Source organism: Apostichopus japonicus, chromosome 14 (assembly GCF_037975245.1).
Source record: "Apostichopus japonicus isolate 1M-3 chromosome 14, ASM3797524v1, whole genome shotgun sequence".
In the NCBI taxonomy this organism is placed as follows: Eukaryota; Metazoa; Echinodermata; class Holothuroidea; order Aspidochirotida; family Stichopodidae; genus Apostichopus; species Apostichopus japonicus.
This window is the reverse complement of record NC_092574.1, coordinates 19,038,075-19,051,585: the sequence shown is the minus strand read 5'-3', so window position 1 is coordinate 19,051,585 and position 13,511 is coordinate 19,038,075. Positions and strand designations below refer to the sequence as shown.

Below are 13,511 nucleotides of genomic sequence, written 5' to 3'. Positions count from 1 at the left end.
TTCTCCTGGTACAGCCAACTGTACAACTGTTCTCCTGGTACAAGCCAACTGTACAACTGTTCTGGTACAAGCCAACTATACAACTGTTCACTTGGTACAGCCAATTGTACAACTGTTCACTTGGTACAGCCAACTGTACAATTGTTCTCCTGGCACAGCCAACTGTACAACTGTTCTCCTGGTACAGCCAACTGTACATCTATTCTCCTTCACATTCTAAAGCAGGCAAGGTTCTACAGAACTGACTTCAAAGAAAGACACTTCATCCCTGCTAAGATGCAGCTGTTCATCACAAAACAATAGGATACATGTACAGTATTCACCTAATGAATAAACATTCATGACAATTCTAAAACACCTCATGTGGATAACCATGCAACAACAGGTAATCTTTGAAATCTACAAAATCTAGCATACACAAAAGAGAAGGAATTTCTTGGAACCTTTAACAATCCAACAGAAGGAATCCTTTTCAGATGATCAGCAAAGCAAAAAGGAATGAAATCTTAAGAGGTCTACAGACACCTAGGAGCGACAATGTCCAAATCACTCTAACAGGCATAAGATATCATGAAAATAGCTGCAACTCAAAATCAATCAAAGATTGACCATTTTACAAGTGTTTTACTTATGCGAGTTTCATTTATGAATAAACATTAGCTAATTATGCACACTGATGATGTAAAGGGAGTGACTGCCTACTTTTCTGTTATGTTAATCCTTTGTTTTTATAACCTTCGTTTCAAGAATGCTGAACACAGGTTTGAAGCCTAAGGCAAATCACATTATTCAAATGATATAGGTGGCCCTGTAATTAAAGGTTAGGCTTATTAAGGGCTAAAATAAGAAATTTTGATGAGTGCAACACTCTATGTCATAGTTTACACATATTTAATGAGTTACCCAGATTTATCAAACCTTCAAATGTGTATATATTGGAAACGTAAAGAGGTATTGAAAATTTTCAACAGATTTTGAATGAGATTATCACAGACGACAAATGCACTGAATTTGGGGCAAATTGGTTAGGTGTCAATAGACCTTCAAAAATATATAGCTTTGACTGCTACCAAAAACAATAAGGTTCTTGCACTAATTATGGGGAAGCCACATGCCAATTGCAGAGGTTACCTATCTGGAGATATTGTGTTCCAAAGGATTTCAATTTCTGACCCCTGGTGACCTTATGAACTCTGACCGACACCAAATTGTGTAAAAACTTTACACAAAATAAGGCTATTGTACCATGCATATATGACCTCCTTTGATGTTCATGTTTTGGAGATAAAGCATTTTTTAAATTTTAACATTTTGCCCATTCTAGCCACAAATGGTTTGTCTCCAAATTTATTTACAATTTCCCAGTGAGCTTTCTCTTTATGGTCTACTAAATATGCATAAGTAATAGTCATTATAAAGTCGAATTTCTCATTTTCTTCTCTGCTGGACACCTTATGGGTTGTACCATAGTAAATAGCAGTAAAATCCCTCCTTTATACCTTATGAAAGGCACTGTGGCTCCTGACTATCCCTCCCTCCCCCTGCCCAATAACTCAGGTCCCCCTGCCCCTGTTGGATAACTTAAATTATTATTATTAACAAGGGTCAGTAGTTTTCTATTTTCATTCTTAATTTTTCACAAATTAGAATTTTGCAATACCTCTGTGATTCCTGCTTTCAATATTGATAAAAGTTAAAAACACCTTTATCTACTATATACCTTGGTGATTCCTGCTTTGATAACATCTACAAAAGCCTGTATCTACCATTCCTCATTGGTTCTTGCTTTCAGTATTGATAACAGTTCTCAACACCTCCATCAACCATTCCTCTTTGATTCCTGCTTTTACTATTCATAATAGTTATAAACACCTTTTATCTACTGCAGCTCAGTGATGCCTGCCTTTTGCTTTAAGTTAATGATACTCCTTTATCTACTGCACCTCAGTGATGCCTGCCTTTTGCTTTATGTTACTGACACTCCTTTATCTACTGCACCTCATAGATGCTTGCCTTTTGCTTTAAGTTACTGATACTCCTTTATCTACTGCACCTCAGTGATGCCTGCCTTTTGCTTTATGTTACTGACACTCCTTTATCTACTGCACCTCATAGATGCCTGCCTTTTGCTTTAAGTTACTGATACTCCTTTATCTACTGCACCTCAGTGATGCCTGCCTTTTGCTTTAAGTTACTGATACTCCTTTATCTACTGCACCTCAGTGATGCCTGCCTTTTGCTTTAAGTTACTGACACTCCTTTATCTACTGCACCTCAGTGATGCCTGCCTTTTGCTTTATGTTACTGACACTCCTTTATCTACTGCACCTCATAGATGCCTGCCTTTTGCTTTAAGTTACTGATACTCCTTTATCTACTGCACCTCAGTGATGCCTGCCTTTTGCTTTATGTTACTGACACTCCTTTATCTACTGCACCTCATAGATGCCTGCCTTTTGCTTTAAGTTACTGATACTCCTTTATCTACTGCACCTCAGTGATGCCTGCCTTTTGCTTTAAGTTACTGATACTCCTTTATCTACTGCACCTCAGTGATGCCTGCCTTTTGCTTTAAGTTACTGATACTCCTTTATCTACTGCACCTCAGTGATGCCTGCCTTTTGCTTTAAGTTACCTATACTCCTTTATCTACTGCACCTCAGTGATGCCTGTCTTTTGCTTTAAGTTACCTATACTCCTTTATCTACTGCACCTCAGTGATGCCTGTCTTTTGCTTTAAGTTACTGATACTCCTTTATCTACTGCACCTCAGTGATGCCTGCCTTTTGCTTTAAGTTACCGATACTCCTTTATCTACTGCACCTCAGTGATGCCTGCTTTTTGCTTTAAGTTACCGATACTCCTTTATCTACTGCACCTCAGTGATGCCTGCCTTTTGCTTTAAGTTACCGATACTCCTTTATCTACTGCACCTCAGTGATGCCTGCCTTTTGCTTTAAGTTACCGATACTCCTTTATCTACTGCACCTCAGTGATGCCTGTCTTTTGCTTTAAGTTACCTATACTCCTTTATCTACTGCACCTCAGTGATGCCTGTCTTTTGCTTTAAGTTACTGATACTCCTTTATCTACTGCACCTCAGTGATGCCTGTCTTTTGCTTTAAGTTACTGATACTCCTTTATCTACTGCACCTCAGTGATGCCTGTCTTTTGCTTTAAGTTACCGATACTCCTTTATCTACTGCACCTCAGTGATGCCTGCTTTTTGCTTTAAGTTACCGATACTCCTTTATCTACTGCACCTCAGTGATGCCTGCCTTTTGCTTTAAGTTACCGATACTCCTTTATCTACTGCACCTCAGTGATGCCTGCTTTTTGCTTTAAGTTACCGATACTCCTTTATCTACTGCACCTCAGTGATGCCTGCCTTTTGCTTTAAGTTACCGATACTCCTTTATCTACTGCACCTCAGTGATGCCTGCTTTTTGCTTTAAGTTACCGATACTCCTTTATCTACTGCACCTCAGTGATGCCTGCCTTTTGCTTTAAGTTACCGATACTCCTTTATCTACTGCACCTCAGTGATGCCTGCCTTTTGCTTTAAGTTACCGATACTCCTTTATCTACTGCACCTCAGTGATGCCTGCCTTTTGCTTTAAGTTACCGATACTCCTTTATCTACTGCACCTCAGTGATGCCTGCCTTTTGCTTTAAGTTACCGATACTCCTTTATCTACTGCACCTCAGTGATGCCTGCCTTTTGCTTTAAGTTACCGATACTCCTTTATCTACTGCACCTCAGTGATGCCTGCCTTTTGCTTTAAGTTACCGATACTCCTTTATCTACTGCACCTCAGTGATGCCTGCCTTTTGCTTTAAGTTACCGATACTCCTTTATCTACTGCACCTCAGTGATGCCTGCCTTTTGCTTTAAGTTACCGATACTCCTTTATCTACTGCACCTCAGTGATGCCTGCCTTTTGCTTTAAGTTACCGATACTCCTTTATCTACTGCACCTCAGTGATGCCTGCCTTTTGCTTTAAGTTACCGATACTCCTTTATCTACTGCACCTCAGTGATGAGTGCCTTTTGCTTTAAGTTACCGATACTCCTTTATCTACTGCACCTCAGTGATGCCTGCCTTTTGCTTTAAGTTACCGATACTCCTTTATCTACTGCACCTCAGTGATGCCTGCCTTTTGCTTTAAGTTACCGATACTCCTTTATCTACTGCACCTCAGTGATGCCTGCCTTTTGCTTTAAGTTACCGATACTCCTTTATCTACTGCACCTCAGTGATGCCTGCCTTTTGCTTTAAGTTACCGATACTCCTTTATCTACTGCACCTCAGTGATGCCTGCCTTTTGCTTTAAGTTACTGATACTCCTTTATCTACTGCACCTCAGTGATGCCTGCCTTTTGCTTTAAGTTACTGATACTCCTTTATCTACTGCAGCTCAGTGATGCCTGCCTTTTGCTTTAAGTTACTGATACTCCTTTATCTACTGCAGCTCAGTGATGCCTGCCTTTTGCTTCAAGTTTCTGATACTCATTTATCTACTGCACCTCAGTGATGCCTGCTTTTTGCTTTAAGTTACTGATACTCCTTTATCTACTGCACCTCAGTGATGCCTGCCTTTTGCTTTAAGTTACTGATACTCCTTTATCTACTGCAGCTCAGTGATGCCTGCCTTTTGCTTTAAGTTACTGATACTCCTTTATCTACTGCAGCTCAGTGATGCCTGCCTTTTGCTTTAAGTTTCTGATACTCATTTATCTACTGCACCTCAGTGATGCCTGCTTTTTGCTTTAAGTTACTGATACTCCTTTATCTACTGCAGCTCAGTGATGCCTGCCTTTTGCTTTAAGTTTCTGATACTCCTTTATCTACTGCACCTCAGTGATGCCTGCCTTTTGCTTTAAGTTACTGATACTCCTTTATCTACTGCACCTCAGTGATGCCTGCCTTTTGCTTTAAGTTACTGATACTCCTTTATCTACTGCACCTCAGTGATGCCTGCCTTTTGCTTTAAGTTACTGATACTCCTTTATCTACTGCACCTCAGTGATGCCTGCCTTTTGCTTTAAGTTACTGATACTCCTTTATCTACTGCACCTCAGTGATGCCTGCCTTTTGCTTTAAGTTACTGATACTCCTTTATCTACTGCACTTCAGTGATGCCTGCCTTTTGCTTTAAGTTACTGATACTCCTTTATCTACTGCACCTCAGTGATGGCTGCCTTTTGCTTTAAGTTACTGATACTCCTTTATCTACTGCACCTCAGTGATGCCTGCTTTTTGCTTTAAGTTACTGATACTCCTTTATCTACTGCAGCTCAGTGATGCCTGCCTTTTGCTTTTAGTTACTGATACTCCTTTATCTACTGCACCTCAGTGATGCCTGCCTTTTGCTTTTAGTTACTGATACTCCTTTATCTACTGCAGCTCAGTGATGCCTGCCTTTTGCTTTTAGTTACTGATACTCCTTTACCTACTGCACCTCAGTGATGCCTGCCTTTTGCTTTTAGTTACTGATACTGATAACAGTTTTTATAAAACACCAACAGTTACTATACCTCTGTAATTCCTGCTTTATAATTCTTCATATCTATTTCCATCTTTTCCAGTTGACTGGTGAGTTCTCGGAGTTGTTCTCTTAGAGAATTTGCTTCCTCTTCTTGCTGTTGTTTGATTTCCTGTCAAAAAAAAAGGCATCAGCATTATAAATAATCACCGTTTCAAAATTGCCTTTAACCTGACAATTTCATTTGATAAAATACTGAAAACCGTTAAATCCACATTGATAGAATTAAATTAAATTAATGCCACCTTTTGGCACTTTTACTTCCTTCTGACATTTTTTATTTACTCTTTACAGCTCTTGAAATTAATAATGTATGAAACAAAACAAAAAAGCCATTTTAGACACATCACATTATCAACTAAACCAAATGCTAGCAAAAAATAACTACTGCAACGATTGTTGACCCTTAGTTGGTTCGTAAATGAAAGCTGCACTTTGTATTGCAATGTAAATTAACACCATTCTGACCAAACAATGTAACATTTCCACTTTCCAGATATTGAAACCTTACACCATTCTGACCAAACAATAAAACATTGCCACTTTCCAGATATTGAAACCAACACCATTCCGACCAAACAATGTAACAGTTCTACTTTCCAGAAACCTTACACCATTCCGACAAAACACAAACTAACCTCTCCAAATGATTGGATGCTCCGCAATCAAACTTAGAGATCTGTTTGGTTACAACAGATTGGCCACCACCTATAAGTGAGTTTACTAACTACCTTTAAGTGTTTGTGTGCAATATATTCAATGTTAAGTTGCATCGTTTGATATGCAGTTGCCTAATGCCATCGTTCCTGGTGCAAATCTGACAGTACAAAGTCACACATTAGTTTTTAGCTTGTATCTGAACTTTTCTTTAGCATAGATCATTATAGTACTATCGGATTGTGACAACTTTCAATGCAAAAAATGCAAGACTTATTAAGGGCAAATAAACTTCAACTGAGTCAGCAAACTTTTGACCCAAATGGGCACCATCTTAGTAATAACAATCTCAAGTATTTAAACTGATTATGCATACCTTCTCTCAAACACCTTACCTTTTATTTCGGTACATATAAAAAAAATGGCTGAAAATCAGAGTGAAAAACGTGGAAAGGATCTCGTGGAAAAATATTGCCTGTTTATTCTCACACATCACTACAAAACAATTTGCTTGGTTGGTTTACAAACAGGTCATAAATATGAACAACTTTTTATAAAAGAAAAGTTTAAAATGACAATTTGATGATGGTTTGAAAGACACTAACCTCCTCAGATGAGACTTTAGGTCCTTCACCGAGAGCCATCTCAGAAGCAAGCTTGTCATCATCCTATATGAGCCGGAAAAAAATATCAAAATTTGATTATTTTTAGAACAGTTTTAAAGAATGTCCTTTTTTCTGTCATTTCTTTACAGATCACACAAATATCTCACACCCAGATGACTTTTTGAAGGAGTAGCACCCTGTCTTTGTGATTAATTATGTTTTTGTGATTAATTATTACGGTATTGCTTTTAATGAGTCTCTACAGGTGCTACGATGAATGGGAACTTTTTAGTCACTGAGGGATTCTCATTCAGCAACTACATGCAGGAGGTTATTAGCAACATGGTGTAGTATGATCAAGGGTAAACCTTCAAATATGTCAAATTACATCAAATTGATGTGTCGTCACTCTTCGCCATACTTTTAATAAATATTCGTTTGCTACAAATCAAGCATATGTTTTTATAAAGTTCATATCATATCACATACCTTATTGCAAAAATAGACTGTATATAAAGCATGGCATAAAACACTATTAAGGAGAAGCACAAGGCACTGTAAACCTCAGCTTAGCGAGAAAATACAAAACAAGAACAACAAGAACACCAACCACAACAAAGGAAACCACACTGGAAAATTATAAACAAAACTTGAGAAAGCAAAGATTTTTTCCCCCCGTTCTGCAGCTGACTGTTAAATATTACTGCTTGACAGAACTGAGCTTTAGGAGAAGAATGAAACAAACCTTTGCAAACTGTAGCTTCTCCGCGTGAGTGAATCTTGAGCCTTTTCCAGACTCTCTCTTTTCCGATGGGGCGCCGATGACTTGCAGCAAGTCCGATACAGCTGAGGTATTGGATTCAGATTGCTTCAAGCTTTCTTGAATCTGGGCAGAAATTCTCTTCTTGAGACGCTCGGCCTTCCGTGCCCTGTAATCCTGCGAGGGATTCAAGATGAAACATTCTACGGTGAGGTTGATTTTCAAAACTGGAAATGGAACACAGCTTCCATGTGTGATCAAATCAAATGATATGAAACATGATTAATTTAGATTTGAATTTGATACTTCTAAAGACTGACCACAAACATCATCAAATTTGTGAATGGTGAGATCTTGAAAGTCAAGCACATATCCTCCTTATTACACAATCAGTGGTTTTGATGGAATGTTGAGAAGAGACTATTCTCTTGATTCTACATACAAAGTTTAGGGTTTTTGTTGAGCATTTAGGTCCTTGTTTTACACTACTAATACATGAGGTATTCAACAATAGAAAAAGAGTTTTGTCTGGTTAATCCATGCAAGCCTATATGAGTTTTTTTTTTACCAAATTTTGAACATTCCATGATTTGGTATTTCACAATAAGACAAGTTCTGAGAGGATTCTATGTGAAAAATGTCACCAGCTTCTTGAAGAATGTAGATCCAACTACATTAATCGTTTATAACTTTACTCTTTCTTAAATATTTTTTACCTTTTCTGTCAGACGTGACTGGAGACCTAACGTATTCCACTCTGTTTCCCATTCCTGGGCGGCTGTCACCAGTTCTGCGTTCCTCTCTAATAGCGACGGAGCTGCGTGCTTTGATTGACTGGGCTGGAGGTTCACCACTGGCAGGTGGCGGGTGTAATAATCCTTCAGATCTACAGACGGAAATGAGTTGCTAATTCAGAGAACAATTTACTGTAGTATTGTAAATAAGTCCTGAAACCAAACTTTATCTTTACAAGATAACTGTGATTAGCATTGATTTCACATATCCAAGAAAGCAAAACTAAGGGCCCACCAAAAATTTAAATGTTCATCCACAGTGGCTGCTTAAGTTGTCCTCTTCAATGATTTTCAGAGTTGCTTAATTAAGGAATGGTTTTGAAGGTCAAACCATCAAACAGTTTTGACGACTTCTAACTAGTTTTAGAATGCTTAAAAAGTTGAGGCCAATTCTGATGATCTCTTGATAAAAAACCATTTCAATAAACTTTTGACTTTGAGGGAATGATAAATGAATATGATGATTGATAACGATGAAAAATAATCATGTTTGGGAACTTTTCTGTGAGGACTGTCCTCCTTCCAAGAATGCAACTCACGAGGATCCTATTTTTCGTGATGATAATTAAAACGTGATAAGAAACAACATCAATTGTAGAATGAACAAACAAAATATTCAATGTTTATGAAAATGTAATAACCGGTTCCTTCATTAAATCATCAAAATCAATGATCAGTCCTTGATTGAGATGACAGTAGCTTAAAAGTATCTCTTACCTTTCTTTATTTCTCTGTTTATATCTCCAAGGCCTTCTGGAATGGTCAGAATTTCACTACGATAGCTGTGATTCCCAACAGTGCCCTAGAATTCCACAAAATAATTAAACATGTGTGTTTCACTTTTCTTCAATGATAATTCTTGGACTGAACTAATTCAGTAACTCAAGAATTTTTTTAGTTATATTTCAGCTTTCTGATAGTAAATAGTTCAACCCATGAGCCTCCTCATTGTGTAACTGTAATTTTCTTTCACAACACATTCACTAAAGTACAGTACCTAGGACATTATTATCCAAACGGAGAAGGTGTCCTTTGCGTTTCTTCAGTCTGTTGTCGAGTGAAAAATCAGTGAGCCAAATATTGCTTGATGTGCTGCTATCTTCACCCTCAGAAATGGATGATCATCTGCATACATCATACAGCATGGTTAAACTAACATAAATATTCATCAACTATGAAGATGATATACTTATGAATACAGTATAGTGTACGGTACAGCTGACTTGAAGTTAGCAACCAATCTATGATGAATGAGTTCAATGATTGAAGTATGATCTATCGAACGAAGACTTGATGCTAGCAAACTATTGAAAGTGAGATCAAATTTTGTGTACCAGTTTTCAAGAGGTGCCGATTATTGTTTCACATCAAATGCGTTGGTTCCTATGTACAAAAACTGCCATACATCTTTGTAGGTGCATAGTGATTTGCCCATTTTGCGATATGATACTGGATAAATTATTCCATAAATATATCCATATTTGAAGGCTTCAGCGTAAAATGGATGCTTACATCACCAATTCAGACATTAAGCAGTGAGGCTATATATGCATATTGGCAAGTGCAATGTACCACTCCCACAAGTATCATATAATTTTCAAAGATGCAACTGGTTGCAGAATGACAAGTATAACATCCAACTTACTTCTTCTACTGTATACCTAGCACACTATGCCCACTGTAAGCACATCTGCTCATGACAGTGTAATATATATGTATATATTTCATGTTAGGTGCCAGCGTCATCACTGAAAGGTAACAATCTTTCTGGAGTGATTATGTATCTGTTTGAGGTACTGTTGCAGTTTATACCTTTTAATACCAACACAGTTCTCTTCCTTCTTCCAGCAGGGTGGATAATTAATTCATTAAAACATAATTAGTTGCTTTACAAAGCTCTAATGATGGTACAGTATATTTAGTGCAAGTTTTGCCATAATTCTGCAATTAATTAATTCTTCACTCAGTGGATAATGTTAGAACTACAACTAACCTCTCTTTGCCAGGTCCCTTTAGAATCCCATCTTAAGCCCTTTTTTTTACAGACCGGAGGAAGCCAAGGCTGGTTCAAGCATCTTGATAACTCTGCAGAAAGCTTTCTCTTCAATAGGGCATTTTTACCTGGAGAATTTAATCAACATTTTAGCATCTTCTACTGAACATGGAATAATGTCAGTACAAACTTACTTTCAAAGTTTTCTTCGAAGCACATTTGCTTTGATACATATATTTGGGATGTAGAATAACAGAGATTCACACCAGAACTTCCATTCCATATGAATTATGTAACAATGAAACATCATCATAACATACAGTATATATATATGATCATCACAAAGACTCATGTCATGTGACATCTCAAAACTAGGATTGAAATACTCTAATTGATACACAGACTTTACTCAAACACCAGTATTATGCAAAGTACACAACAGCATTCTACATAGTACACAACAATATTCTACATAGTACACAATGGTATTCTACAGAGTACACAACATTATTCAACATAGTACACAACAATATTCTACATAGTACACAACAGTATTCTACATAGTACACAACATTATTCTACAAAGTACACAATAGTACACAACCGTATTCTACATAGTACACACCAGCATTCTACATAGCGTTTGTTCAGATTGGGAAACTCTCTACCTGTAAACCTTTACTAATGATGAACTTAAGTTGTAAGCAGGCCAATGTTTTAGGGCTTGTAATATAACTTTGTGATCTGTGTTATCTGTATTCACCTGTTCCTGAAATCAATTTGAATTCATTCAAGCAAATCTCTCAAGCTTTACTTGATAAATTACACTGACTTAGGTCTACATGAAAGAGTACAATGCTTTGTGTTTTCTTTTCATTTTTTACTAAAAGCTCTTTTACAGCAGTGTAAATATATAGAGTACTTAAGTCAGGGCTAGGGGTCCACATACTCAAGTGGGAACAAGTTAATGTTATTTCATTTTCTTGTTTAGTTCCTCTTTACTGTCTGTTCTGCAAATTCTTTTGTATCATCCATTCCATATAAGTACACTAAGCATTATTATAACTTAGAAGTATTGATCTTTTCAAGGTAATGAGATTTATTTCAGGTGTAGAAGGGATTTTAAGTTCACTTTTTCTCTACATGTGTACCTGCATATTCTTATGATACTATATTCCTGGTACTTTCATCTATATGCAACTTGCATGTCGTGGAAAAGAAATGAAGGAATGAAAATATTAGCTGCATTCTATTTGCTTGTTACGAAGAAACAATGGTGCAACAGGATTAACAGAATTTCATGTTTAATTAATAGGGTTTATATTTTCAATGTTATTCACATCTCCCATTTCAAGACATTTGGTTAAATCTTACCTAATGGTTCATCACTTATTGTTCTGTCTCTTTGGGAGCTTTTCAATTAAGAAAATCAAGATTTCATGATTAATTACGGTTTATGTTTTCAATGTTATTCACATCTCCCATTTCAAGACATGTGGTTAAATCTTACCTAATGGTTCATCACTTATTGTTTCTGTCTCTTTTGGGAGCTTCTCAATTAAGAACATCAAGATCCGTCGGATTTCAACATCGTTGGAATATAGAAAAGTTTGGTAACCAATCTCTCCTCTCCATCCAAGATTCTGCCAGTTCATATATACAAGGTGTGATAAGTAATTTGATGAGAAAGAAAGATCAAAAATAAAAAGAAAGATCTTAGAGAATTTTTTTTTTACAGACATAATTAACATTATGTTTGAGACATAACATATTGATGTGAGACATACAATCTCAATGTTAAGGAAATGTACATACTCTTGAAACACATGAGTATACATTCATATACACCCAGCATTCACCACACCAAATTTTCTTGCATTCTTCATCCACAATGGAAGACAAAGTCCACAACTGAGATAATGAACTTGCAAGAAAACTCCACAATGTTGTATCACATAAGGATTAAAGTACTACCTGCATTTTTCTTTTTGCATCAAAGAGTACTTTTAAGAGTCATACACCCCTGCCAGAACAGTGCCACACAATAATAAAATACTTTCTTGTGGATGTTCTCCAATCTATGTACCTTTTCGAACAGCTTTAAAATCATTATCTTATTGGCCAACAAAGAAGTCATTATCCCAATCGTGAATCTTGATACTGATTGCAAAATAAGCAACAAGCAGTTTCTTGTTTCTTCAAACAAGTTTTAGCATACCTTTAAGCTATTTAAGGCCAATGAAAATGATGTATATATGATAAGGTTTCACATTACAGTAGCCCTTATATCATATTTGTTCTACATAGCCCTATATCAACTATGTGGTTTCTCTTTGAAGTCTGAACTTGTTAATAAATATTATCGAGTTGCGACTCCTTTTTACATTGGGATGTGAGCCTAAGATTCCTAAATCTTACCACGCAAGCATTTGCAAGGTCTGTTCCAAGGCGATATCTTGCTGACATCCCAGGAGGTAATTGGTGAGAGAGGTTGATGGAATGGTCGATCACACGGAGGCATCTAACAACAGCTTCAATGATTAGACTTGTAGAGAACTCTCGTAAACTTGAAACATCATCGTCAAGATTACTGGAATAAAGTATCAGAAGAAAATGACCAAATGTGTCCAATGTACATCAATACTATGTTTCATCAAGTCACTAAAGTAATTCATCAGTGTTCAGTAAGATATAATAATTAGCTGTTATTGTTTATATTTTTTAAATGACTGAAATTTATAGGGAATGCAAAGTTAACGTTAACCACCATACTACAAATGTCAAAACAAACACCAAATGTTACCACCTGGCCTAGCCTAGACCTGTCGGTTTACTATCGCAGTCTCAGTCATGCCATTAGACCCTAAAAGTTTCGCAGAACTAGGCCTGTCTCATTCATTATAAAGTCGACTGCACTGTATCTACTGACTTGGCTACACTCGAGGTCTGATTTACTTAGAAGTTACAAAGTGATACAGGGAAGGTCCCATCATACCATCCAATTTGTCGACATGTATGAATAATAATTTTATCAACTTCTTCCATGACTATTTTCTGAGTGCTAGTTCAATGCACTAAATTCTTGTTCAGTGTTCCACGGACAGCGAAAACATCCAGGTAAGGTTCCGCCCGAAAGATTAACTTTTTTTGCCTAT

The 13,511-nt window shown here is 36.9% G+C and overlaps 1 protein-coding gene across 1 annotated transcript in view; it reads right to left on the bottom strand.

Moving 5' to 3' along the window:
• The window catches only part of LOC139980138 (coiled-coil domain-containing protein 22 homolog), a 23,382-nt gene extending 9,871 nt beyond the window's left edge, over positions 1-13,511 (bottom strand). Inside the window, exons 1-9 of the mRNA XM_071991568.1 lie at positions 13,352-13,511; positions 12,775-12,946; positions 11,867-11,999; positions 10,357-10,484; positions 9,081-9,165; positions 8,286-8,455; positions 7,555-7,746; positions 6,810-6,872; positions 5,540-5,659 (exon numbers count right to left, since the gene is read on the bottom strand). Coding sequence (XP_071847669.1) covers positions 5,540-5,659; positions 6,810-6,872; positions 7,555-7,746; positions 8,286-8,455; positions 9,081-9,165; positions 10,357-10,484; positions 11,867-11,999; positions 12,775-12,946; positions 13,352-13,401 — 1,113 coding nt within the window. The 5' untranslated portion in view covers positions 13,402-13,511. The remainder of the gene's footprint in view (positions 1-5,539; positions 5,660-6,809; positions 6,873-7,554; positions 7,747-8,285; positions 8,456-9,080; positions 9,166-10,356; positions 10,485-11,866; positions 12,000-12,774; positions 12,947-13,351) is intronic.